The sequence below is a fragment of the Brienomyrus brachyistius genome, chromosome 5 (genome assembly GCF_023856365.1).
Source record: "Brienomyrus brachyistius isolate T26 chromosome 5, BBRACH_0.4, whole genome shotgun sequence".
Classification (NCBI taxonomy): domain Eukaryota; kingdom Metazoa; phylum Chordata; class Actinopteri; order Osteoglossiformes; family Mormyridae; genus Brienomyrus; species Brienomyrus brachyistius.
This window is the reverse complement of record NC_064537.1, coordinates 19865243-19892915: the sequence shown is the minus strand read 5'-3', so window position 1 is coordinate 19892915 and position 27673 is coordinate 19865243. Positions and strand designations below refer to the sequence as shown.

Below are 27673 nucleotides of genomic sequence, written 5' to 3'. Positions count from 1 at the left end.
GGCTGTTTCCTGCAGAGATGCATTTTAATCTTAAATATTCCTTAATCTTCTAAAACAGAACAAAAACAAAACAAATGTTCTACTTACTGCAAAACATCTGACCTTAATAAGTTAAAGCATTTGTACTGTACAAACTGAAGGCAAATTCTTTCAGACACAAATTAGTAAAAAGCAAAAATAAAACAAAATATTTTTATTACGAAACAAGGAGATGAACAAATTTTGCTTTGTATATTAGGATTCTGGTGATTTCATTCACTGATTTGTATCTGCAAACAAACATCTTTTGTCACTGAATATTTATATACTTCATAGAACAAATCAGAGCACAACAAAACGAAACAAAACAAAACAAAAAGCCAAACCAAACGGTACAGGAGGGGGTGCAGAAATTTAATAATATAATGAAAGCAGGATCATAAGCTCTGGTAACAAAAAAAAAGTGTAAGACTTACTCAACAAACCTGTTGTACCTATGAAATGCAGTCCAGAGCTCAAATGGGTTTAATGGCCTGAGGCTGAAACCTGGAGCACAATTCATTCCCCCCCATCCCAGGCACCGTGAGGCCTGCCCCACAAGGACTTCACCTGCAGTCCTGGTGCCGTGTCTTATTTTTAATCTGGTCTCACTACATCATCAGCTGAAATTTCTTGCTTTTCATGCTCTTTTGTCAGGCTGAGGCCAGCTGAAGCATCCCCCCACCTGCCTGAGGGGGCGTTAGGCAAAACGTCCCACTCCAGACACACCACTCAGGTTCTCACCTCGCTCGCCCCCCACCCCCAATCTGAGCCTGCTGGTGGCTCCTGCTGTATTGCGGACGGGAGGAGACGGGAGGTGGTACCTTCTACCTCTTCCTGGAATCCTCCATACCCGCCATTGCAGACAGGTATGTTTCCTTCTGAGACTGAGTCAACGACTCCAAAAAAAGGGCAGGGTGGTGGGAGGGAGTGGCACTCAGTAAGTAGGGTCCTGTGCTTCTGTGGATCCACTGGGGATTCCGAGTTTGAAAAGCTCAAAGCGAACAGAGACCAGAGAATAAACGCAAACATCAATAATAATAAAAGATTAAGATTGATGGGAATGGGCCGGCTGGCATCACTGAAATACAGCCCCACTACAGTGTGGGGTCTCTGCCCGGCTGCAGCTGGCCGCCGCCGCCACCGCCCCCCGCCCAGCCCCCACCAGCATCGCAATGGGCATGGGACGTGAGCGAAGGGAGGTGAGGACAAAGTGCGGCATAGCGCCCCCTCTGTTTGGGTTCAGGATTGGTTCCTTGGAAACAGAAGTCATCGTTATAACGATCCATGTGTCCATCCCACAATGCATCTTGCTTTGATGGCATGGTTCAAAGTTCAAAACAGACAAAGCAGCCTGGGAGGGTGGGGGGGGAGTCAGCCTGGCAGACAGACCTTCCCTGCGAAGAGCAGTCCCACTATCGTAAAAAAGATGGACAGGACGAAGAGGACGTAGGACGAGCCGACCACTGTGTTGTTGGGCAGCTTGTAGGGCTGTCCTCCGACCTCATTGATGTAAAATCCTATGGGGAAGATGAGGGCCGCCATGCAGAATAGGATCACTGCGGGGGAAGGAGGAGGAGGGAAAAAAAAGACAACAAACACACAGTTAACATTGCCAGCTTATTTATAGAAGCAGAACCATTTGTTCTGCTAACAGAATTAGGATGCCATTATCACCTAGACAAGAAAAACTGAACGCTAACAGAATGGCCATTCAGCACAGGTAAGAGGGAAAACTCGATTTTCTGAGGCATGATTACAGACCCACAAATAGTATGACAGACTGAGAGCCTTTTGCTGGGGATGTGCATTACAAGTTGTGGTGTATTCTCTTACACTGCACGATTTCAGCGAGTGTTCACACCGTCAAACTGCATTTGCAAAAGCACAGGCTTGAAACACTGAAACACTGTTGCAATTTATGAGCCTATTATCATAGAAGAAGAAATATATTTCTAAAAACAGAACCTCCCAGAACTGGCTATACCTGACAATTCTCAGCATACTTTAACCATTTCAGAACTGCAGACAGAACAGCACAAACATATGGTCAAATTTAAACCACGGGCAAAAATGCATAAAGCTTTACATATTATTATTATACTACGTATAATACGTAGGTACGGAAAAACAGATTAATGTTTAAGACAATATTCATGCAGGGGTCAGCTTTGACGAAAACAAGTACAGGTATTCTCTAACGATCACTGTGAAGATTATTATAGGTGCCTGTACATCCACTGTTAATGGAAGCAGTACTATTGTCAAAATATAGAATTTTACTATACTAGTAATTTTTTACTATACTATAGTATAAAAAAAAGAGTGTGTGAGTAGCCTAAATATTCATAAATGTACTCTCAACATAATTTGTGTGTGTATGTGCGTGTGTTTATGTATTGTGGGGCCCCACCCTGTAGTAAGACATGGCATTTCTGACACTGGCTGACATTTCTTCAGTCCGCAGAAGGGAAAACTCACTTTTATAAAAATCTGTGAATACAGCAAAAAAATAAATAAAAATAAACCTAAAATCTTGCATTTTTTTTGGTTACTTATGGCTAAGGTTAGTGCTGGGTAGGGGTTAAGGTTATCATAGTTAGGGTTAGGGTTATGCCTATAAAAATGAATGACGGGTAACCACAAAGACAGGTTTAACAGAGCTGTGTGTGTGTTTTAACAGATCACAAGTCCACAGCCACTTTTCCGGTTTGTCGGCTGTTTATGGATACAGGTCCGTAACGATAACGAAGAAGGTCACAGCCACACTGAGGGGCATCTGGTATCGCATGTACTTTTCAAACCAAGAGCAGAAACTCATCAGGATAAAACAAAGGGTTACTACTTTTCTGCACCACAAGCAGGCTGACTTATACAAATGTGCAACTTAATCGGCTGTGTTGTAGTTCTTTGTCTTAAAACACTATTTCAAAATAAGACTGTTAAATAGTTGGTAAATTTACATAGGCAATAACGAAGTATAATCCTGCAATGGACTGGCATCCCATCCAGGTTGCCCCCCTGCCTTGGACCCTTGGACAGACTACAGACCCAGCATGACCCTGAACTGCATAAGTGATTACAGAAGATGCATTAATGCATACTGCATGGCACGTATTATTCTGTTCTACATTCTTGAGCACGTAAACTTTGTGGCCTCCTTCCCACACACGCGAATGGCGATTCCTCTGTACCTTTAATGTCCACTTCTGTTACTCTTACGCTTTAATCGGGGCAGGGATGTTTGCCTTTACGGTGACAGAGCAAGCCCACATAAATCACAGAGATACAGGGTGTTCGTGCCACACAAGGATGTGGAACTCAGGAAGGAAAAAAATAAAACGGACGGCACGGATCCCCATGTGTGTGAGGGTGCCGCGCACTGCTGATATTTCAGAAGGCCTCCTTCCACCAAAGAGGCTTCTGAAATCTGAGGCCGGTGTCTCTGACTCCGCCTTCCTGCCTCAGCCAGCTAGTCTTGCAAAGGCTTTGCTAGGAGACTGTTAGTCGCTCGCCTATTTACAGCCACCACTGAAAATACTGCGGGCCCAGGCTTGTTTTCGGTACTGAAAATATCACACAGGGGAAAAACACACACACACACATACATATATATATATATGTGTGTGTGTGTGTGTGTGTGTGCGCTACAGAAAAAACAGCGACTGTGTCACTAAGTGTGGGAAACAGAGACGGGAGGAGTTTACGCCTACGACCCTTGATACCACTGTAATTAAACAGGAACATTACAGGGCAGCAAATTCAAAGAGAAGCTATCAGGCTCCATGTTGTATCTGTGCAGTAATGTGGAATTCATGGATTCCACTTGGACCCCCAACTCAGAAAGAGCAGAACGGGGCTCCGTATCTCATTCAGGCTATGCAGCACAGACGCTGATGCTCTGGGGACTCCCCCTCTGCGCTGCGTGACCTTTCCGCATCGACCTCCCCAGGGGTTTGTCCGCCACCGCACCGGGTCTCCCGGCACCATTTAGGGAAGGCAGTCTAGCAACACGGCCATTTGTTTTCACACTGAGCCGGCTTGAATAATAAGCAGAAGGCACCGGGAAGCAATGTGACAGCATCTTCTGCATCGAATCCAAAAGTGGGACTCAGTTGCGATTTCCATCCATCCATCTTTCGCTGTACGTACCCAGTTCAGGAACAAGGTGAATGCTGTTCTGAGAAGAGCAGGAGAAAAACGCATGGGACAAATGGTACATATGCAAACTATTGGCAGTTTAGAGTCACCAATTTGCCAAACTGTATGTTTATGAAGAGCAGGAGGAAGGTAATGCAAACACAGGGAAAATACGCAATCTGTACAGAGAGCAGGGGACAAAAATGAAAGGCACAACCCTAGAGGTGTGAGGCCACAATGTTGACTGCTCACCTACGGTGCCATCTTATAAGGGATGCACTGATACTGATATCAGTGGTATCGGGACTGATACCGTGCTCATGTACTAGTATCATCCTCATGAAAATGTGACGATGCCTATGACCGATACCATGTAATGACGTATCAGCAATTTCATTATCGAACAAAATAAATGGGATTTTGTCTACAGCACGTTGTTCGGAAAACTAAAACTAAAGCATAACAGACTGCAAACTGTGCTGTACTAAACTATCAAGAGGTACGGAAACAGGTCTATATATCACTAGTAATCTAATTAAACATAAGACAGACGACAACAAAATTGCCTCCAGCAGCACTCTGCAACAAATCAACATTAGCATGGAGAGAGAGACGTCAAACGATAACCCTTGTGCAGTGAAAATAACAGAAGATCCTAGCCAGCATACTGCTCTTGACAGTCAGGCATAATGTCACAATGCTGATACAAGGACAGCATAATTCTTTCTGAGATGGTACACAGTTTAAAAAGTGAATCACTGCTTCAGACGCATTTAGACTCCCCAAGACCAAAATGAAATGGCCCACCCCCAGGTCGGCAGGTTTTAATGCCTGCAGTTCATCACATAATAAGTATATCTTTTTTTCACGCCTTCACATTTTTTTTGGCTAAAAATAATCAAGTGCCTTGTTTGTGTGCGTTGGGGGGGGGGGGGGGGTTAATTTCATACTATCCTTTGTCACGATATTTATTTATTTATAGAAATCACTTAGCCCTAATTGGTATCAGTATCGGCGAGGTACTTGTACTTGATCTGAAAAACAAATCTGCTATTGTGGATCCCTACATCTTATGCCGGCAAGTTTTAATTTATTTATTAATATTATTTATCCATCCATCCATCCTCTACTTATCCAGGAAAAGGTCTTGCTGATCCTGAATCGTGTCCCAGGCAGCACAGGGTACAAGGCAGAAGACACATGGGATGTGATCACAGAGCACTCTCTCTCTCTCTCTCTCTCTCTCATTTAATGTTTCAGCATTAAAATTTTTTTTGATTTAATATACATGACCACAAACACACACACACACACACACACACACACACACACACACACTCAATGGACATTAGTTAGTTACCTTTTTAAAATGCACACATACCCAGAGTGTTGAGAAAAAGCAGTGATGCAGAAAATCAGCAGCACAACGTGGTAGGTTTGTATAAGAGTACTTTTCAAATTATTCTAATTATTCATTGTGTTGGACCTGCAATTCCAGGGAAACTGAAGAGATTTCAGCGAAATTTAATCAGCAAGCTGAGACTAGCATGTTCGCAATCATTTGTTAATAATTAGCATTTCCACTTTCATAGTTTGTCAAAAGCTCACAGCTGTCGAGAAAAATAGAACGTAGGAACATGAACACCTGGAAATGAAAACTTGCAGATGGTTGAAAACTACAAACCTACACCCCAAAGACACACTGCACACAGGGTCAGCAATAAATGTGCTACAATAAATTTTACTTGAAAAAAATCATGTTAGAGTTGAGTGGTCAGGATTAACTGTTGGCAGGGTATGCAGAAAATGTATTCTGGAAATATTAAAAATAGCAAAACCAAAATGTAAAATATTTTAAACATACAAATATTGTTTTACAATCGTGTACTCAACTATCAAACTTCATCTAGGGCTGGATTTGTGGCAATAACCTTAAAAAGAATATTTTTAATGTGTCAGCTGCATTAAGAAGATCTGTCAAAGACACATAATTCAGCAGGAGGCTGGTGACAAATCCACACTGGCAGCAATAAAAGGAGCCTTTAAAAATGTCGGGCCGCAATTTGCCAAAACGGTATGTCCAAAACACACACCTGACCCAGAGCCACACTGATCAGCACGGCCGGCCAAGGTGGTCCTGGGCAGCCCGGCAGAGGCAGGCCCCGCCCACTCCGGCAGCATGCGTGCCACGGGGCGCCGGCCGCAGGAACCCCATTGGCCGGGACTAGTACAAAACAAAGGCACTCTTTCATTGGACTCTCCCACCTCAAGTCAGAGCCCTGGAGTCCATTAAAAAGTCACCTTAGAGAAATGCACGTGGCTGCAGGAGGGCCGTGAAGGGGCTTCCTTGTGAGCGACCGCAGACGGGCCAGGCGGAGTGGCCTGTGCGTCTTTATTCCTCAGTTTACAAGGAGCTTTCTGTCCGCCATGTTTATTTCATCTCCCAAAGTCTGAGACGGTAAAGGATGATCTAAGGTTAAAACCGGCTGGCTAATGGCACAGAGATGCCCACAGGAAAAAAAAACAAAAAAAAAAAACTTATTTATACCTTAAAACAATTTTTCCACCCCAAACACAGAAATGGTTTTCCAAGGGGAGGGAAAGACAAGCAGCACAATTTAACCTGACATGCTGAAGGGGATGAACACTCATCATTCTGCCTGCAGAAGTCGTTTTGTCATGAGGAAGTGCCTCATTTTCAACCAAATTATCCATGAAGAACAAGAGGTTTTAATAAGAATGTGTTCATTTTGACAGTATACATCATAACCATCCATCTATCTATCCATCCATCCATCCATCCATCTTCTGTAACCACTTATCCTCCTGGGTTGTGGGGGGTCCGGAGTCCATCACAAAGGCCATGGGCGCAAGGCAGAGAATAACCCAGGATGGGGCGCCAACCCATAGCAGGCCACACTTACATACCATTCACTCACACATGCACACCGATGGGCAATCTGGTAACTTAGCCTCAGCATGCTTTTGGACTGTGGGGGGGGGGGGGGGAACCCCACAATGACACGGGGAGAACATGCAAACTCCACACACATGGAGCCACAGTGGAGGCGCAAACCCAGATCCCAGGGGTGTGATGCAACAGTACTAACCACTGGCCCACCACATCGTAACAGTCAGCGGAAATCCCAAACGCACCGTGCTCTACCTCATCAGATGATTAACACCATCAGTTCTTGCAATGCACCGCAATGGACATAACAAAAACATAATCGGAACTCAGATGACTTTTTATTATATTGTAGAGCAGGGGTGTCAGACTGCAGTCCTGGGGGGCTGGAGTCCTGTGTAGCTTAGCTATTTCCCTGTTCCACCATAAATGATTCAGCTGAAGAGCTGTGTGGTAATTCGCACAAGGAGTTGAATCAGGTGTGTTAAATGAGGGGAAACCCAAAAATGTGCAGGGCTCTGGCCCCCCCAGGACTGGAATTTGACCCCCGTGTTGCAGAGCCTCAATGGGTGTAACAAATGCACCTTTCAGCACACAGGACACATCATGGCGCATCACTGGAGAAGTTCTTCCTTACCCATCCAGCACAAACCGAGGCAAGTTACAAATGCACAGACATACAGGTCAATTCCTTAGTGCTCCTCCATGAAAAATAAAATAATGCTGACTCCTCCCAAGAGAGAGAAAAAAAACAATACCCCCCTATCTCTGCAGCATACCATTTTCCCAGAATCCCTTTCTCATCCTCCCATGGATGCACACATTCCTGCTGCCTTGCAATAAAGAGAAACACTTGTTGTGTACTTGCAGCAAAAACCTTTAAATGGTTTTCCTTTTTTTAATATTCAGTCAGGCAATTTAACACAAGCTGCATGGTAAGTGGTCCATTTAAAATGAGAAAAAACCCTTAAAAGCAAGCGTTAGCCACCCGCGTGGGGAGACGAGTCCTGCAGTTCCCGATCACGGTATTCCATAATCATGGCCCCAGGGGTCCCCACTGACCCCAACCTCCACGAGAGTGCCAGCAGCCGTTCTGACCCTTGAGCTGTAAATACATGGGCCATTAGCAGCACGTCGATCACCTCCTGAGCGCCGGCCTCTACTCCTGAGTGTTGGTTGACTGTAGGGCAGGAAACTCGGAGAGCTGCTGTGCTGTGCTATGATCAGGGGAACAATGATGCAAAGGTACAGCAGACAGCAACGCCCCCAAAATTCTCTGTTAATCACTTCTTATGCAATGATGTCCAGACACACTTGGTGTTAATTATACCAGCAGCCTAAAAAACACCAGTTAGGTGTTTTGGTCGGTCCTGTGGGAACCAACTGAATGAACTGTTTAAATGTCACTTTCTGTCCTTATACTGCACTGTGGTCCAAGGGGGTACCTGACCTTGGGTCACTGTATTCCTACATTTGGATATGATATGATGATAAAGCAATCCCAACATGACATGACAAAAGGCAATGTTACACACTTTGCTCTTAAATGTTTTGGGAAGTTCAACCAAGATTGATAAACCAACTAAATGAAAGCACATGTGCTTAGGCTGAAAGCATCATCATTAATGTTTACTATTCTACAGTAGGTGGACTCAGTAAATGAAGTAGTCAAAATCAGCGTTTCCCACCCCAGTCCTCGGGGAACCCTGTACAGTTCACGTTTTTGCTTTCTCTCAGCTCCCAGCACACCTGTACCAGGTATTCGGCGTTCCTGATTGGCTGGGAGCTGAATTTTATGCCAGGGAATTAGAAAAACAATGTATTTGGAAAGGGAAAACCAGGAGCTGCATGGATCGTGTGGCAACGTACATCTGCCGTCCCGCGTGAGACTGAAGCTCGGGGGGGTCAGGCCACAGACTCATTAACCTCCACTGACGTCACCCCAAACCAAAGCCCAGTCACGTGAACTTTCACTGACCTGACTGACGCCATACTTTTCATTTTTATTTCTCTCCCGCGCTAATTTACTCACAATATTAAATATCTCACCGTGGTCACCAGACACGTGTGGTGTGTCTTATAGCCATTCCCACATCTTTAATCCAACTACAGCCTCTAGTGTGAATTGAAAAAGAACATTACAGGTCACATGACCAGGCTTCTGCGAAGCACAAGGTCTTCCAGCAACGCAGAGCATGAGGAAGCAGGCGGGACACTTACTTCCAGTAAAGGCTATCCAGCGGGCGTACTTGGTGGCCTCGCGTCGCCAGTGGGAGGCCACCAGCAGGCCGCAGGTGACGGTGAGGGAGACGATGCCCATGATGATGAAGAAGAGCGTGGTGACCCACTCGGGGGGCAGCCGTGGCGGGATGCAGGTCCTGTCGCGCCCGTGGATGGTCTGGCACTGGCGCACCAGCCCCACCGTGAGAGCCCCTGTGGGAAAGAGAGTCTGAGCTGCTCATCCTCCACAGCAGAAAGGTGGTGTCACCTTTCATCCTCAAAGCCAGCGATTCTGAAAGGAGCCCCCCTCCCCCCCCCCAACAATGATGGGTTTCCTCCCCTTTTAAGACAGAACCTCAAGATATAAACCCAGATCATCATTTGTATTCCAGCTGCCTTAAATTACACCTCCAAACTTGACACAGCTCTACCACAGTTATACTCTATCTAGAGAGCAGCAGCGTTTGGCCATTAGTGATACAACACAATTAAGACCGAGACCCATGACCGAGACACACTCCTGTGCCACTCCCAGAGATTGTTTCTGGTTATAGCGTGCTCAAAATATGTGATAATGGCAGACAGACAAGTAGATGACAACGAAGTCCAGAAATCAGAACTCTATGATGTTGATCTTTACCATAGAACAGAATGCCATATTTCCTAAGAATTTCTCAGACACAACCGATACAAGGGAGCAGCAGCAAGACTGAAACTGCCTTGAAGACCAGAGAGATGGAGTCATTTCCTGAAGCAAAGCGGCGAACTTCTGAGGGGAATCGCAAGACCGGATCTAGGGAAAAGGGTCTAGAGCCACAGACACACACAAAGGCACACAGAGGCACACACACACATGCACACACACACACAAAAATACAAAGCTTCAAACGAATGACTCACTAAACCTCCTGCTTTCATTCTCCAGACTGGTGAGTCCAATTACGGCAGGAGAAGCTGCTCTGGTAAACAAAACAGCTGTCACCCCCCGCCCCAGCCACCCCTCTTTAAAGGCTGCTCTTTATGCATTCGCTTTTGCAGACGCCTTCAGTGCCACTCCCTGACACCCAGAAATGTCACCGATAACAAGGGTTGCATAACGGAACGCTCAAAACAATGAACAATATGGGCCAATCACTATCAGGGTGAGATGCCATATCGCTGGTGTATAAGAGCCTTTTTTAAGGTATCTTAAACACAAACACACACACACATACATATACACAAATAAACACAAAGTTTCTTTATCTTTGTAGGGACTCTTCAATCTTTTATAACCCTAACCCCAGGAATGACAACCTTAACCCCAAGTAACCAAACAAAATAAAACACTTCTGACGTTTTTAATTTTTGATTTCACTCACAGATTTTTATAAAATTCAGCTTCTCCTTGTGGGGACTGAAAAAATACAATTCAGTTGACCAAGTAGTGGGCTACTGGCATGGAGTCTTTTTTCGTAGAGGAGTTTCAGTGCTTTCCGAGGTAACGCTATTTGAAAGGTAATGCTGACAGGCTTTCCTCTGTTCAAACCACATTCCTCTTTTTCCCTTTGGGTGTCACATGACTTCACATCCTTTTTTTTATTGGTCCCTCTTAAATCCGCTCTCTGGCTGCACCATGCCTCTGGATACCAATAGTTTAGTATCAGAATGGGAGCTGCAACAAAATTCATCTTGTTAATTAAAGCAGCAAATCACCTTCAGCAGGTTACGCATAGCAACGAAGGAAGCATTTCTGCTTGCGAGAGGTTCCCAAGCTTTAGTGCTTCTTAGAGATTTCTTCTGTTTGTTTAATGTCTGTCCAATAAAAAAATACTGTATTAATAAACAACCAGTGTGAAAAACGCTACAGGATACTTTTTATGGTTTCACTCTCCAATGAGAAGATTATCAGACGTACCCACAAAACGTACAACATTTTTCATTTATTTATTTTTTTTAAATACGGAGAAACTCAAAGTATCTCTGTATGGTTTAACTGTAGTAGGGCTGGGTAATTAATCGAAAATGAAACAAAATCGACATTCAGAATCTCTAATCGACATAATCTTGCCCATGTATATATCCTTTTTTCTTTTATAAGTCTGTCAATACTTAAAAACCCCAGTGTGTTCATGTACTGCCTCCTTAAAAACATACCACTTCGTGTGTTGTCACGTGACTCCGTCTCATCCAGTATGCGACTTGGAAGCAACTGAGCAATTCAAGCAGCTTATACCAAAGGAAAACGCCATGTCCGTCATTTGGACGCATTGTGGCTTTAGTGAAGATGACACCGAACAAAAAGTCGTCAAATGAAAACACTACGGAAAAAGTTTCAGCTTCCAACAGTAATACCACCAATTGTTTCAACCCCAACAATATTTAAAATACAGTGGAAACCACTTATAGTGATCATAGTTATAGCAGGGCTGCCAACTTTGGTCAGCTGGCTGGTGTGAGATTTTCAATTCGAGACAAGTTTGTACACACATGCACACGCATTTATACATATGAAACAGTTTTATTACCTTGTAAATATTCTGTATGAGACAAATGTGTGGGAGTTGGTCACCCTGTTATAATGATGAATCGCTTATATGAATCGAAAACCTTGGGATAGAATCATTCCTGTGCAAATATACACTGTTTAAATAAATCGCTTATAGTAATCAAGTATTCTGCATACAGTGTTCATTTTGGGTCATTTTTTATATATAACATATGGAAATAATTAAAATTAAAGTAATTCCTTTTTCTTTTTTTACTTCCCTGCTTTGCCTTGCGGTAACCGGTCTGCTTCTGGCTAGCTACCTGATGCTAGTGCAGGATTCTAAACTCTCATTCATCGGGCGTGATACGCTTCCAGACTCTCATGCTCGTGCAACAAATCTTATGATACATCTATGTAAATCCATTATAATCCTATAACTGCCTACATCAAAAGCGTTGGCGTACTTTGCAAACCCTAAAGATTACAAGGTAATAAAACCGATACATACATGTAAATGTGTATGCATGTGTGTGCAGATTTCTCTCACACTGAAAATCTCACGCCAGCCAGTTCACCAAACCTGGCAACCCTGCTAATGCTGCAAACACTGAAAACATGATGGAAAAAAGAGTCACTTTCTCTCGATGACAAATATAGACTCATCAAAGCTTAGGATAAACTAGCAAAAACGAGCCAAAAAGATGCAACAGCGAAACTACAATAAGCAACATTTTATGTACTGTACTGTATTATAGCATATTCGGATTATACATAGTTCAGTAATCTAATTCGTGCAGTATTGTAATTTGAAAACCATTTGAAACACCTGAATTGAAGAGTCAAAATTCAGTAGTGTCGTCTGTTTTATTACCTTATATTCCTGTAATAAATATATAAATGTGAATTACATTAATCTGCCTGAGACATAAAGAGAAAAAAATCTGTTATAATGATCATCTGTTTATAGCGATCAATTTCACCCAGACAGATGTGATCACTATAAACTGCTTATTTTGTTTGCAAGAAATGCAAACTATTTATTTTCTAATTTTTCAGGGAACTTGCTTTTTCGTTATTTGATTTCAGTTCTTCGAAATATTCAATAAATAACCATAAATGGGTCATCTGTGTGTTTCCTTCAATTCTAAAATCATAACAATGTACAGTCTTTCATTAGAAAAAAATATCCCAACTTTATAGGTGAACATATTTATAGTACAAACCTTACTAAAGAAATATGAGGGCAAAAAAATGTTTCATTAATCATAACAGAGGTAAAATGTTCAGTTCATCGTGATATTGATTTGAGGTTATATCACCCAGCCCTATGCTTTAGCCTCACACACCCTAATGACGTAGGATTATAAAAGGTACAAGCCAAAGCGGTAAGGCACCCAAAGAAAGGAAAAATATATCAATGTCTTGCAGGGCACCACGTTCCCTGGGTCTTGCTAGGGGCCACATTTCTTATGTCGCCATCTTCCAGGTCACCATGTTTGTCCATGTTTTCCTACATTTTCTATTCGGTATGCAGGCCCATGTAAGGGAAGGATGGCTGCCACTTAGGACATGGTCAAACGAGGTCAATAACGTCTAGCCTCTGGCCGTCAGTGGGATCCCCAATGACAACTGCTGAGCCAGCAGATGTACTTCTATCTAATGAGGGCAGTTGGTGAGGCAGGGAATACAGGATGCAGGCACGCTGCCTTTCAGTGGCCAGCTGGATCTAATGGTGACCTGGAAGCACAGAACCAGGCCGAAAAGTGGGAAAAGGACAGACCTCACACCTCTGGGCTCCATATGCCTGCAGATGGCAGTTTCCACCAGGGTGGGGGACTACAGAGTGTATTCATTCATTGGGAAGGAAACGGTAATGGCTTCCAGGTGCATAAAAAAAGTCATGTGCCACAACATCTGTGCAGTGTCCTCTGTCTAAACTGTTTAAGTAGAAGCACTCTGTGCACTTAAGGCTTGTGCAATTATTATACCATGAAAACTTATCATACCACAATGTAAAGGTTAATTATGGGGGGGGAAAAAACTGCTCAACATTTTTATAGATCAGGGAAGTTGGTGTACTAGGTGCAAAGATGAGGATGATATGGTTCATAACAAGCAGCTGTGACATCAGACAGTCTTAAATGGATTTTGTTAGACAGACTTTCATCCTTTAACACGATATTGACTGATGGAAAACAAATCAGCAAGATAAGCTCTTGGTCCTACTTCATGGTTCTTCTCTGTCTGTCTTGGGGGAGGTGCCCTATGTTTCCAGATATAGGACATAAAAGGCTGGGAGTGTGGATTTCTAGTCCTTAAGGGGCCTCTCCGGGTTTCTCAGGTGTAAATGTCATCACTAACTCAAAGAGACTGCAGATGTCAAAGTCTGGAGCACCACCACCTTCTGAGAAGAGGCGGAAAGAACCTGGCACGCTAATGCTCATTACGTCGACATCTGGACAGGAGCCCTGCACAAGCATGCGGCAGCCAGCACGTACGATGCGTCGGACGGAGTCCGCCGTTTCGGGTTTCAGCGGTGTGGGCCGAGGGGAGAGACGTTGGGAGGCTCTGAAGGAACGGCAGCAGCTTCGGTGGCATCTTGACACCCGGGCATGAAGCAGCAGCTGAGTCAGTGCGTTTGGGCTTCCCACAACAACAAACAGGACGTGTGGTGAGGTGCGGTCAGGGTGCCCAACTGTGGGCCTCTAAGCAAAACCACACGCTGCTCGTCATAAAGAATCAAGTTGGCCTGTCTCTTAAAACACAGGAAGCTGCATCAGCGGGTACAAAATAGGCCTCGCTTTTAATGGCCTTACAAAGGTACCACCAACATGCTTCCGTGAACCCACTGTTCCCCTACACCTTTGTAGAGTCCATTAAAAGCTGCTCGCCATCTGTTCTGTGTGATAGGTGCCTGCGGAAGGGCCAGGGCATGTTGACTGAATGAGAGGGGGAGAGTGTGGGGGGGGGGGGGGGGGGGGGGAGTCAATTGCATTTAATAGAACATAATGTCTGCGTTTTATAAACATTTCCTCAACAGAAGTCAGACTCCCGCTGTTTGTAACCTCGCGGCAGCATTCCTGTGTTACTACCAGAAGGCACGCTAGCCACACGTTCCACTGTGGCACTGTGAGCGGAGGTATCCTCGCACAAAGAGAGTTCATCTTCGTGCTTCGAAATGCTCCATTTCCATACAATGCCGAAGAGCCAAAGCAGGACTGGATCGGCACAAGCTGACTATGCCGATTCCGAGGTGCTTCAACACAGGATCCTCAAAGAATTCCCAAACGGATCACGCTGATCGTGTTTAACGTGAGCTCGTCCTTAATTTATTGCTAGCAAGTCAGTGTAATGACCTTTAAAGGTCCGAGATAAACAAGGAGATCCTGTGTTTCATTTGCCTTTGTGTGGTTCAATAATGACAAACACATGCAATGCAAAATTGTAGCAAGCGATGCCTTACAAGTCAGTCGTGGTTTTAGACCACAAAACAAACCAAATATATTTTTCAACAAACGACACAGGGTAACACTGTGGTCTCACACCTCTGGGGCTGAAGGTTTGATTCCCACCCCTGGCTCTGCCTGCATCTTCTTTCTATCTGGATTTCTACTGGGTACTCCGGTTTCTACCCATCTTCGAAGGACATTCAGTCAAGCGAATCTGCATCTCTCAACTGCCAGGGTGTGCATGAGTGACTGTGTGCTAATGTACTAGCATGCTGTCTAATGAATCCCCTGCCTTGTGTCCTGTGGGTCCAGGAATTGGCTGCAGACTCACCGGGACCCTGTACTGCCCAAGCAGGTATGGAAGATTAATGGAAAAACAACAGCACAACAAATAATCAATATATTAAAAGGAAGAAGCATCTCAATGTTGACCTTGAGATGACTGCTGTTTCTTATCGATGAAAGAACTCTACTGAAGTGTTTTGAGAGCTCAGGAAGAGAACACAAACTCCTAAAATGCTTAAAAAAAATAAGGGGTCAGATGCAGCTTTCTTGGTTTACAGACATGAAACTAAATCTCCGAAGTCTAACGTGCATTTAAGTGGCCTACAGCCAGACCATCTCCAAAGACATCTGGTCACTCCAAGGAGGCCTACAAGTTTCCCCAGTGTGCTCAAAACCAAGGATACAGGAGATTAACTGGGTATTACAAACAAAATTCTCTCTTCTGCATTCACTCTAGTAGTTGGTTTGATTTATATTAGTCACCTAATCACAGATAACCTCTCTGTGGGCTTCAACATTTAAAAAAAGAGGCACCTGCCAAATGTAATTCCCCCAGAGTATTTTAAATGGTTTTTGAGGCAGTACATTCAGAAAACCTGTAACAGGAATGAATAAATGTAAATGAGGGATTGGGCATGATTCCCTCAGTCTTGTTGTCTATCATCATCTATCACTCAGCCCATGGTTTCTCCACGACAACAGAAACTGACACGCGCTCTCGAAATTTTTGTGTATATTCAAGCTGTTTAGTTACCAGAAAAAAAAACAATGTCAAAATTTATTTTATTATCAACAATCCAAAAGATTAAACTAAACTGATATAGAAATGGTACAATTTGGTCAGGAGCACACCCAGAGTCCTGGATTTTTACCTAATATAAGACGCATCAATGTTACTTTAAGAGTAACATCAAAGGTTTTTTGTTTCAGATCCATCTCATTTCAATATATTTCAATTAATTACTGACAGTTTCCCCCTGCCTTTTTAGTTGAGATTTTTCAATAAGAGTCAGTAATGAATTACCTCCGTGCCCTTGGATTAGAGAGAGCTCTAGATTATAAAAATACACAACCCTGGGACAGCAGCCAATTATCCGATGGAAAATTGCACAACACCCCCCTCCCGTAGCGGACCTGGGCTTTGTCTCCGTTATATGTGTGAATGACAGTGCTGCTGTTGAGAGAGAGTCAGAAAGGGTCACTCTGCGTGGGTGAACACGGACCTCCGCCAGGCATCGCCTACTGCAAGCCTTCCCAACCAATCGCATCCATTTCACCACCCAAAAGCATACATTTTACATTCAACTTTTACACTCGTTTTGCATTTCCGCTGCATTGGAAAGCATGAAGAATACCTTGAAAATAATAGTGATACAATTTTGAGAAGCAGATCTGTCAGCTAATCATGGGAGCGTAGGTTTATTATACCATGGATTTTAATTCTATGGGCAAGTGTGCCTGTCAACACCCCCATCGCAAAACTGGCCCTTTAAATGGCTTTGTTAAGACAGACTTGCCAGAGTCTTTCCTGACAGAGAACGGGAACGTGGAACTTAGCCTGAGGAGGCTGACAAACACTGGCACATCGAGAATGACATTTCGAGAAATGGTACATCACCCTCAGGCAGAAATATTTAAGGGGCGTGTTCAACTCATTTTAATACTTATCCAGGCCTGCAAACATTTAGATATCTGCATAAAATGTCCTTGAAATTAAACTAAATTAAAACTAAATACAAAAGTGTGTTTCTGTGAAACAGGAACTCTCCAACCATCACATGTGAGCCCTGCCTAGATCTACGGACCACCAAGTTTCCAAGGCATGTGTCCATTTCCAGGTGGGACACTTCATGTCTCCCGGGGTCACAGCTGTTATGGCGTGCCGTCTGCAGTTACACAGGAAGGTTTAACAGTGCGGTTAGATTCCCCCCAGTCACAAACAGTGCACTCTGCAACAGACTGGTCACATTTACAGAAATACTCATAAAAATACGCTTTAACTCAAGTGCAATAACCTGAAATAATAAACCAACTTACTGCACAGAGCGAAGTCCATAACACCTAACCCATGTAACAGGTCACTACCAGGAGGAGAGATAAATTCAGTTCAGGCCGGTCTGCAGTAGTTTCTCCTTCCGTTAAACTGCAAGGCCATTCTCCATGGGCTGCGTTCCTCCCCTCAGATCCTATTAGCACAAACCAGCGTTTCTTTACTTGCTGCAGGTAATTCCCCCATTGGGCAATTATCATGCAGCAAACTGAGCTGAAAGGGAAACTTTCAGATCACCTGATCGCCCCTCCCGTTCACAGGCACTAAGCTCGATGCTTCTCAGGGTTTCACCTGAGATTAGTTAAGCACCTCTGACCACGACCATCAATCTCTGCAAAATATCCCAGATATGCATCGCTTCGGAAAAGTGTTCGAAATATAAACAGCATTTTTTTTTTTGAGCGCATAACGGGGCGTGAGAGCACGCCCACTTGGGCCCCGTGCTCGCAAACAGGCCCCTTTGAAGAGTCAGCATGGCAGCAGATCAAACCAGCACACTGAGGCATGACTCACAATGGGGAATGTATTATTAATGGAACATCAGTGCCCCTCCTTATGGAGGCGCCTGCAAAGGGACCCCTCACCTGCTCTGCACTGACCCCACGAGCTTGCATCTTGGGTGGATGCAACGCTTCAGGAGTCTGCTGTTCGTCACCACTAATTGGGTGGTGGGGATGAGGATGACTGTCAAACAGATACCATCTCTCTGAACAATGCCACAAAAAAAAAAGATACAACACAAACCATTTATGATACTGAAGGAAAAAATATCTCCAACTAGAAATCATTCATTAAACTTAAAACAAACATAACACAATACTTCACCGCTATTTCCATTAATGAATAAAAATATGTGACTACAATCAAAAAACTAAAAATGCCAGAAGACTTGTATTTTCATTGTTTAATGTTAGCGCTGGAGAGGGGTTAAGGTTGTCATTGTTGGGATTAGGGTTTTGAACATAAAAATGAATGGACGGTCCCCACAAAGATATGAGTACAGGTTTTTGTGTGTGCGCGTGTGCTTTGCACACCCACGTACTAAACAGTTACAAAAATATCAATATTTTAATGCTGGTGAAAACGACCACAAAAGAGGATCTACTAATAAACAATTCAACACAGCAAATCTGATTGCTCACCTTAAGGCAAGACAGTGAAGTATAAAAACAAATTCATTCCAATAAAGGCTGCAGTTAGTCCATCAATAAGGCAAGCATTTGATAGCAAAAACAATTCAGCACAGACAGCACAAAATCAAGACATTAATCAGAAAATCACACTTTATGATCAGCCTTCTCTGTTATCCATGTTATAAATATATAAGATGTACACAGTTATAAAATACAGTGGTCTTGGTTTGTTGTTGTATGCCGGAGTTGGTGTTTTCTTACCAAAAAATATGAAAAATATTTCCGGAATGTATTTTATTTTTAAATTTATTTGGGTGGAGTGTCCCTTTAAAATTATTTAAGCAGAACCTCCCAAACAATTGGTATCGGTATCAGATTTCAAAATAATTGGCCAACGGTATCCCCTCACACACACATGGCTGGGTACTGGCACAGATGCCCCACTTTGATCTGATTCAGATTCACAAGCTGACAATTCGATTCTGATTCGATATCAGTCTGATAGGAATGAGGTATGAAATACTATGTAGCACCTTTCCATATTTAGAGAGATGTTCAAAAATCTCTAAATGGAACACAAATTTACAATTGCAGAGTCATTCAAAACAAATTGTGAAAACCACTAAAGAAAGGCCAAATTTCAATTCCCAAGTGCCTGATTGGCTTCCATTTCAACGCTATTCAAACCATATTTAAGACACATTAACTAATGTTTGATCAAATGAGATCCGTCGAAACAACGACAGCGGAGTAACATTAACATTGCAAAGCAATATAATTGTTTAGGTTAACATTACATGAAGAAAATAAGATCACGAAAAACAATGTACAACACTAACCATGAAATTTATTCTGGTCTTGACCTGTGAATACACCAAAATATTCCATTCACAGTTTTCCCTCTGCAGTTCTTGTAGCTAGCCAGAAATAAATTATATCTGCAATCTTTTAATTGCTTTCATTTGCTTCAGTGTTTTTCATGATGTTCGAAAAATAAGATAAAAATATTCTCATAACTGACGGCAGGTCACATCTACCAATTTTCTCTTCAATTCGTATGCGTTTATTTCGTTTAATTATTTTGCCTTTATTTAATGTTATTTCACAACACTGTGAAAATAAAGTTTTACTTGACTTGTTTGCATTCACATGCTGAGAGTACTCCATTACTACGACTGACAATGCACCAAGATGGCGCTGCTAGGCGACTGTGCAGTACTGTTGATACCCTCCGATAGAAGAGAGAAAGTAGCATCACCTTTACAGTAAGAGAGAACTTGGATTACAGATATACACAAACATACGTACACACTATTTGTGTCTCAGATTGACACAACAATACATAATGCTACAAAAAGTAAGGAAGACAATAATAATATCTGGACACATCTCTGTAAAGCACTCTTTTCAATGACTAAAAACACTAACACACAAGGTATGAAGTATAACTACTCAGTATAAGGTATAAGCACAGAGTACACTCAAACAAGCATAAATACACAGAGAAGACATGATAAAACCACTTTCATGCTACCTGGCGGTGCCCATCCATTCAGCCCTTTTAGCAAAGCAGCAATATCCCACTGTCTCCAACACTCTGCATACTCAGTGACCTGGCAGCAATTAATCTTCCATTCCAAAATACTAGGCTTTTACTAGTTGAACTAACTGTTGCCAAGGAAACCATGCTTTAAAACTGGGAAACATGCAATACAATAAGCATCACACAATGGTCAAACCTCCTCATAGATGGCATATCTATAGGGAAATTAATGGAGGCCATATTGAAATCTTTTTAAAAACTTTGTAAAAACAAAAAGTTTATATCTTACTACACCTTAAAATAGAGAGTTTACCAGACAGCCAGGAATGCAGTAACCAAGACAACATTTCTGCTTCAAATGGAAAATCTGACGTACACACATAATATGAATGCAAATATCTCTCTCTCTCTCCCTTTGTCACACACACACACACACACACGATTCTTATAGTATATACCATGTACTTCATATTAATTCTAAGACTAGTGGTGGTAGTAGCAGTAGTATTAATTATGATTATTATTAATAATAATGTTGTTAATGATAATGTTATTATTGTATGATATGTTCATTATTGTTGAAATTATATTTAACTGTTACACTCAACTCATTTTAAACATATTCAATTCCTATGTTAGAACATAATGTTAAACTGTTGCATGAAACAGAAATGATATCTTCCTGTGAAAGGCTCCCCTTAAGCTGTTTGCTCAGGATGATCTTCCTCCCACGAGTGCAGTCGACAGTTCGACCTCTGTGATTAGCCGAGAGCAGAGACGGCTCCTCCGCTGGACCTCGGGCTGACGGACGCCGCTTTACCGACGTAATGCACAAGCTAGCCCCATCATCCCACACACGGCCCCAGAGGTGCCGCACTCCCCCTAAAGCAGCTCTAGGGGGCGTCCTGTTGAACGCTGCAGCGAGGACCACTTGAATTAATGGGCACCTTTTAGCATTAGTATGGCTTCCCCAAGTACATCTACCATTTTGGAAATTGCCACCCACTGGTTAAGGAAGGCTGATAACACAAGTTTGTTTTAAAGGTGTGCATCATAGCACTGGGAATGTTCTTCATTTACAGTAAGATATTATTATAATACTACTGCAGAAGACTCAGAGGCATAACATAAACTCAAGGCAGTGCAAGGAACATTTTCCAGAAGCATTCTGCAAAAAAAAACAATGCTTGTTAGTTTTTATTTGGAGAATTATCTAACATGCACAAGCAAACAAACAAATCGGACAGGACAACTAGAATTGTTCTTAATTCTCTATACATGAAAAAAATAAATAAATACCAGGATTAAAATATACCTAGAATATCAGTGTAAAGCCCGGAACTGGATTGGCAGTTGGAAGATGGAGAGATGATTCACTGAAGAACTGCATACACCAAACACTTGTGACCAAAAAGGAAAAAAAATAAAGGAAAGCATCTTCATCCCTGTTTTTGTGAAGTACCTTTCCAGAAGGTTATTCAAAAATGAAGAGAAGACTACAATTATGCTCTCAGTCTAATCACAGAAAACCAGTCTTGCCCAAAGCCATCAGAAAATCTAACCTCAATAGACTGACAAACTTCTTCAACAATTTCAACTGAACAACATAAGATACAAAGACTATCAGACCAGGAATCATGACAGTAAAATAGCAAGTGGAGCATTAAAATGCTCATGCAAATGCTGTTAATACTCTTGAATGAATGAATCTTCTAACTTGACTGTGGTAAGCATTTTGCTTAACTTTTTTTTTTCCCTGATTGATCTTGGTCTGTGGCACAAGTTCCAACTGGCACCAAGACACAACACTGAGCAGACCAATAGGTCATATTTGTCAGCGGTTACCATCCAATCGCAAGGTACATCACAGTCAGGGTGAAAAGTGAAGATGTTACATCACAAGCAAATACAGATGACAGATGGATGCTGTATCATATTCTAAAATACTGTGGCTTATCTCCTAATTCGTGACAAACGTAGCGCAATAGTAATAATGCTACATTTTTTGTTTGAAGACTCTGGTACAGGAATTAAGAAAATGAAAATAATGATGTTCATAAAGCAATAACTAAGTACCCAACGAAAGCCAAATTTCATGTTCAGCTCTAGCCTGCGCACTTTTAGCAAAATCACAACGTCTGCTTTTGCAGGTCGGCCTTCAGTAAGAACACATGGCAACAAGCCTGGAGCGCTGTGCTGACATCAGCTCTGCCACATTTCACACAGAACTGGATCTATTCCCAAATGAACTCAGGCACATCTACTCATCTCAGTACCTGAATTCCCTACCTTTGATCAGTTCCGCATCATTTTTACAAATTTCCATGTTATATAACAATGACTCTCATTATAATGTTGGAAAATACAAAAAAAATAAACTTAGTTGCGTGCATTTTCCCCTCACATACACATAGATTCATGATTAAAGGTAGTACTACATATATGTAAAATACAAGGTTGTGACAAACAACCTAACTAGTCTGTGAAATGTCCCACTTTTGTCCCAGTGGGCATCTAATGGGATATCAAGTGGCATGAGCATGAAATCCAGCTCTGTATTCGTTAGTTTGGATGGGAAAGAAAACCTAGCTGACATCCGCGGTGATAAAAATGCTACGCCTCGGCAGGAAAAGGCTGCAGAATTTAATTTGGGACATGTTAGCAACGTATCAAATATAACATCTGGAGAGGAAAACAAGACGGCATTGAAGAGCCTCAGCAAGGAAGAAGCACGAAGCAGCACTCAGCCGGTCAAAGGAAGAACAGCAATGCAGACCGATGGAGTCCAGGACGGCAATGCAAAGGCACTCAAAGGGCTGACCCTCATAAACTGGATACCACAGTTGAATGGTGACAGACATATGGACACTGGCTGGAGTGATACGGCCTGCAAGTCCACGCTTAATGCGTTAATGTGTGCCAGCAGCCCGAGGAAACCTAGGCACCACCAAAGAGCTGCTTTCAACTGAAAGGTTTCTGGCCATTCCATAGTAATGTGATGCACATTTTACGGCGCATTCCCTGGGTTCCATCAACCCTGCAGAACATCAATGAAGCATGAGAAGCTGTTGGCCAGAGTGATTCCATGCCTACCCCCCCTCCCAATTAAGGATTTATTCTCCACCTGGAGACACATACACATAAAGACAATGCTGTGGTCCCCAAGGGGTGTCAGCACTTTTTGTGTCCCACCCCCCCAAAACAAAAAAAAAGATCACTAAAAGATGCTAACGAAGATTGGCTTATTAAAGCATCATTTAAAAATAAACAAATTAATACACGTTTAAATGAATAGTCGCATGTAACAAAATGTGACAATTTTTGTGTGGAAGAGCGTGTTGATGAAGGAGCATCGCGACTGGAGCAGAACGACAGTGTGTGATTTTATACACTCAGGTGCTAAGTGTTGTAAACGGAACCAACCCAAACGGCCTATGCACTACGCTTAATTGATCGAGAAGCCAACATTAGCTAGTTATGTGCCAATTCAGTAGCTGCATTCAGCTGTTTTAAAGGCGTTTCTGAAGTTTAGTTTTATTGCCATTAGCCTATAGTGTTTAGACTGCAATATACCAGGGAGATTTAAGCAGAAATCTGTACAACAAATTCACCTGCACCAAACTGCTTTCATGCGTTTTGTAAACATTGTTCCTGTATACTATGCACTGAATAACTGAGACATGTTTCATTTACTTTCTGTGCTGTGCTGCTGCCCTGCAATAATGTGAAAAACCTTGCGCCCGGCCATCAGATTTGTTGTGGCACCAACACTGGCTCCCCTGAGGAACACCTGCGATGAGACCTTGTCTCATTATCAATAAATATCTTTGAGAGACAAAGGATGTATCAGCATGAATCTGCAAAAACTGGTGGAAAAACAGCATCCAGCATCAGATATACAACCGGCATATCAGCTGTGAAATTATGCAAGCTGAATCAAACTTTTAAACTTCATTTCTTTACCATTCCTATTTTCCCTAAAGCACAAAAGGTAAAACACAATGATTCTCCATTGACTATAAACGGCAGCCCTCACCAGGCACCATTATTATGGTTTACAAACCCAAGGTATCATGTGTTACTGTCACCTTTTTCGACCATCTATCCATGGAGTCTATCCCAAGCAGCAGGGGGTACAAGACCTGGAAACAATCTGAGGGGGATGGGAGTCTATCACAGGACACACACACACACTCCACTTCTGAGACACACACTGTGTCTTTGAACTCTGGGAGGAGCCCAAAGCACCCAGAGAGTAATCCCCTACCCTGGAGTAAACCAAGCTGCACTTTAAATCGCTAATACAATAATGCTCCATTTCTAAAAAATGAAGGTAGACATTTGATCTGAATATATTAAGTCTGAATACTCCTAATGACAGTGGGTTTCCAATACGATATGGCACATGGAACTAGGGACTTTATATAAACGCTCAGATTCAGAGTCAATTTCACAGACGTCTTATAAATAGCTCAGAAATTAACTGCACTTTCATCATCCCAGGTGATAACACCTAATTGTACGGAGAGCCCACCTGCGACAGAAGTAGTGCCAAGTTCCTAAACCATTAAAACGGCGCAGGTGTTATTTTCGCAATTTTTCATTCTAACAGATAAGGCCGTCAGCCTGTCATTTTTTTTACCCAAAAGGCACCTGAAACACGTTAGATCTGCAAAATTTGTAATTAATATAAATGCAAAAAAAACACTACACATCTGTATTTAAAAGTGTACGCGGTAAGCCTTGATGTTGCAATTAATTGCAAGGCTGATCGGTGAGGCTCACTTAAGTTATTCTAACAAAACCCAATTTTCTGGCATGGATAGCCCTTCTAAGACCGAATGTTGACCCAGGAGCCAGCAATTTGATGCAACAGCATTTGATACCTACAATTAACGCCCAGTTACCACGCATAGCGGTTAAAAAAAGAACAGAAAAAAATATATACTCAAACATTGTGTCCAAGCGCATTTTCAGAAGTGTGGCGACAAAATTAGACCCCGCACGTGCCGGGTCACCCGCCATCTCCTGCAATGTCACACGAGCAATTTTATCAATGGGCCACGTAAAGCAACGCGATGTATTCCAACTGTTTATTCTGACCCACGATTACCTGATCTGTGCGCGGTAAAGGGAAATTACCTGTTCGGTATCTGGTAAAAGTGAAATGCAAACATCTAAGACGAAGCGAACGGTAAGATCACGACATAAGAGATCCACTTCAACTGAAGACTTGGAAATCTTCTGCCCCCCCCCCCCCCCCCGTCTTCCAAGAAATATAAAACACAAGCTTTGCAGAAACTGGATACGGTACACCGTATAAACCGTGATTATTTAAGAATTAGCCTATAATTTAATCATAAAAAATACCAAGGCGGGGTCGCTTACCTGCAGATTCCCCGGTGTTGATCCAGTCTGGATTGGCAATGCTGGCAATGGCAAAAATATCTGCGGCCAGAAAAAGACATCCTGAAATAATGGTGAGTTTATCCATCTCTCACGTCTCTCGGAGGCTGCGGAGCTTTTAACTCTAGGGGCTGGGGCGCGACTTCGGCTGCTGCCCTGCTCAGCTGGCCGTAGCCATATGATGAGGACTGGTCTTCGCCCTTTACTCTAGTATACTGCTTTTCGGACTTAAGATTCCTATTATTCGCGTCTCTTTCTCGCCCCCTCTCCGAAGAAGGAGGCTCAATAGGGTGTCAGCCATCCATTATTTTTATTGCTACATACAGCTCACTTTGTCTGGATGACAGCTAATGCTGGGTAGGTGGATAACACGCTACCTAGCCTGGAACCAAATGGCGCAACCCATCTATCCAGCGCTGAAGATGTAACTCGCGGAAAATCAGGGTTTGGTGGTTCTCTTCAGTGAGGAAAAAAATATATAGCTGAAGTCTAGCGGGGAGCGGCGGTTTTGTCCCGCTGCTTTCTAGCCCTGGGTCATTCTCGCAATGTCCCGCAGAACACCAGCCCTGGCGAACACCCACTCGCTGTTAGTACCCATGGTGGAGCCCAGACAGCCTGACTAGGGCCCTGTTACAAGACAGCTAAAAACCCGAAAGCAGACTGCCCCACCAGCGAACGAGGGCAGATCCTAAGGCAAAGAGATAACAAAAATATAGCAACTATTTCAATATTAAACGCCACCGTCGGATACAGTCTTCCAGTCTCTCCATGCGTCCCAGAAAAAGGAAAATCGCCCTCTTATTCCTCCACCGTGTCCTGCTTTATTGGTTGTGCCCCTTTTTTTCTCCTCTCGGGATTCCAGCCACCACATCTGTAGGAATCGTTTCGCAAACCTAACGGTAGCTAGCGACCGCCAATATTTATGAAATATCTTAACGCTCCAGACGTTACACCTTGTTCATAAAACACGTCATCCGCGGAGCAGCTCCACTTCGACGTCCGCTCAGCTTTTCTGTCCCCCAGCCTCCTCGGACGTTAAAATATAGAGTTAAATGATCAGGCACCCCGACTCGGAGACTTGCATACACACGACGCAGATCTCGCGAGATTTCGGGCCCGAAGCAGAGACGTCTGGTTTCGCTGGATTAGACGCGCTGCCGCTCTCGTGCTCGGAAAGGTTGTGTGTTGCGCGGTGTATTTCTGCAGGTATCTTTATGCAAGTGCTTTCCGTTTTTCTGATAATCTAAAACATACTGCACAACTTTTTTTTTCTATTCCACATTTCATCTGCTTGGGGTTTATCTAGTTTGTCGTTATTCTTAAGAATGTACATTTTTCTTTTTTTTTGTGCGAACTGACTTGAATCGCCGTATTACGGTATTAGAGGTTAAATTACTACTTGTTGTTGGCCCCTCTTCAGTATTAGGACATCCCAAAATATTCATTGCCCTTTGAAGACTGGCCGCGGTGCCATTTTCGTTGTCTGTCGGTATAAATAGATTATGACGCAAATAGTTGTTCAATCCCTAAAATAATTATGAAATATAACTATAAGTAGATACGCCATTTTGTCCAAAAACATTGTTCTTTGTTCGGATATTTATCGTAACTTAGTTGTAAAATAACTCAAAAGATCATCATTTTCGAAATCTTGCCAGATTTTAAATCTATAAATTGCTGCAGTTTCCACAATCATAATTACAGGCTTTTCATGATTACTGTGTTTTAAAATAAACTGCAATGTTGTATAAACGGCATAATGCAATTGAATGATTATAAGAACGCCAGCTGTATAGAATAGCTGATATATATGCCTTTCTTACATTTGTCTTATCTTTGCTTTTAAATTGCCGTCCAATACAACGATAATTATCTACTCAATACACAGGCATAATAATGACGGCATCTCAAACGTTACATCGAATTCGAGTCACTCTTGTGAAACTGGCACATGTTCTTTGGTAAACGTGAACAATTCTTTTATCAAAAATGATTACTAATAAACGTTGTTGCCTTTGGATAGTACAATTAAGGTTATTGTCTCCAGCTGT

General features: G+C 42.7%; 1 protein-coding gene across 1 annotated transcript; it reads right to left on the bottom strand.

The window, feature by feature from the left end:
• Nucleotides 1-26731, bottom strand: LOC125742696 (uncharacterized protein C16orf52 homolog B). Its single transcript, XM_049014945.1, has 3 exons — nucleotides 25605-26731; nucleotides 9287-9499; nucleotides 1-1577 (listed from the first exon to the last, which is right to left on the bottom strand). The coding sequence occupies exons 1-3, from the start codon at nucleotides 25708-25710 to the stop codon at nucleotides 1393-1395; spliced, it is 504 nt and encodes a 167-aa protein (XP_048870902.1). The 5' UTR covers nucleotides 25711-26731; the 3' UTR covers nucleotides 1-1392.
• Between the last annotated feature and the right edge of the window lie 942 nt (nucleotides 26732-27673).

Excerpts from the sequence above, each read along its gene's own strand:
- LOC125742696 (XM_049014945.1), bottom strand. The coding sequence starts at position 25,710 with ATGGATAAACTCACCATTATTTCAGGATGTCTTTTTCTGGCCGCAGAT. Across the intron at positions 9,500-25,604 it reads CAACACCGGGGAATCTGCAG|GGGCTCTCACGGTGGGGCTG; the intron begins GTAAGCGACCCC and ends TCTTTCCCACAG. Across the intron at positions 1,578-9,286 it reads CTGGATAGCCTTTACTGGAA|TGATCCTATTCTGCATGGCG; the intron begins GTAAGTGTCCCG and ends CTTCCCCCGCAG.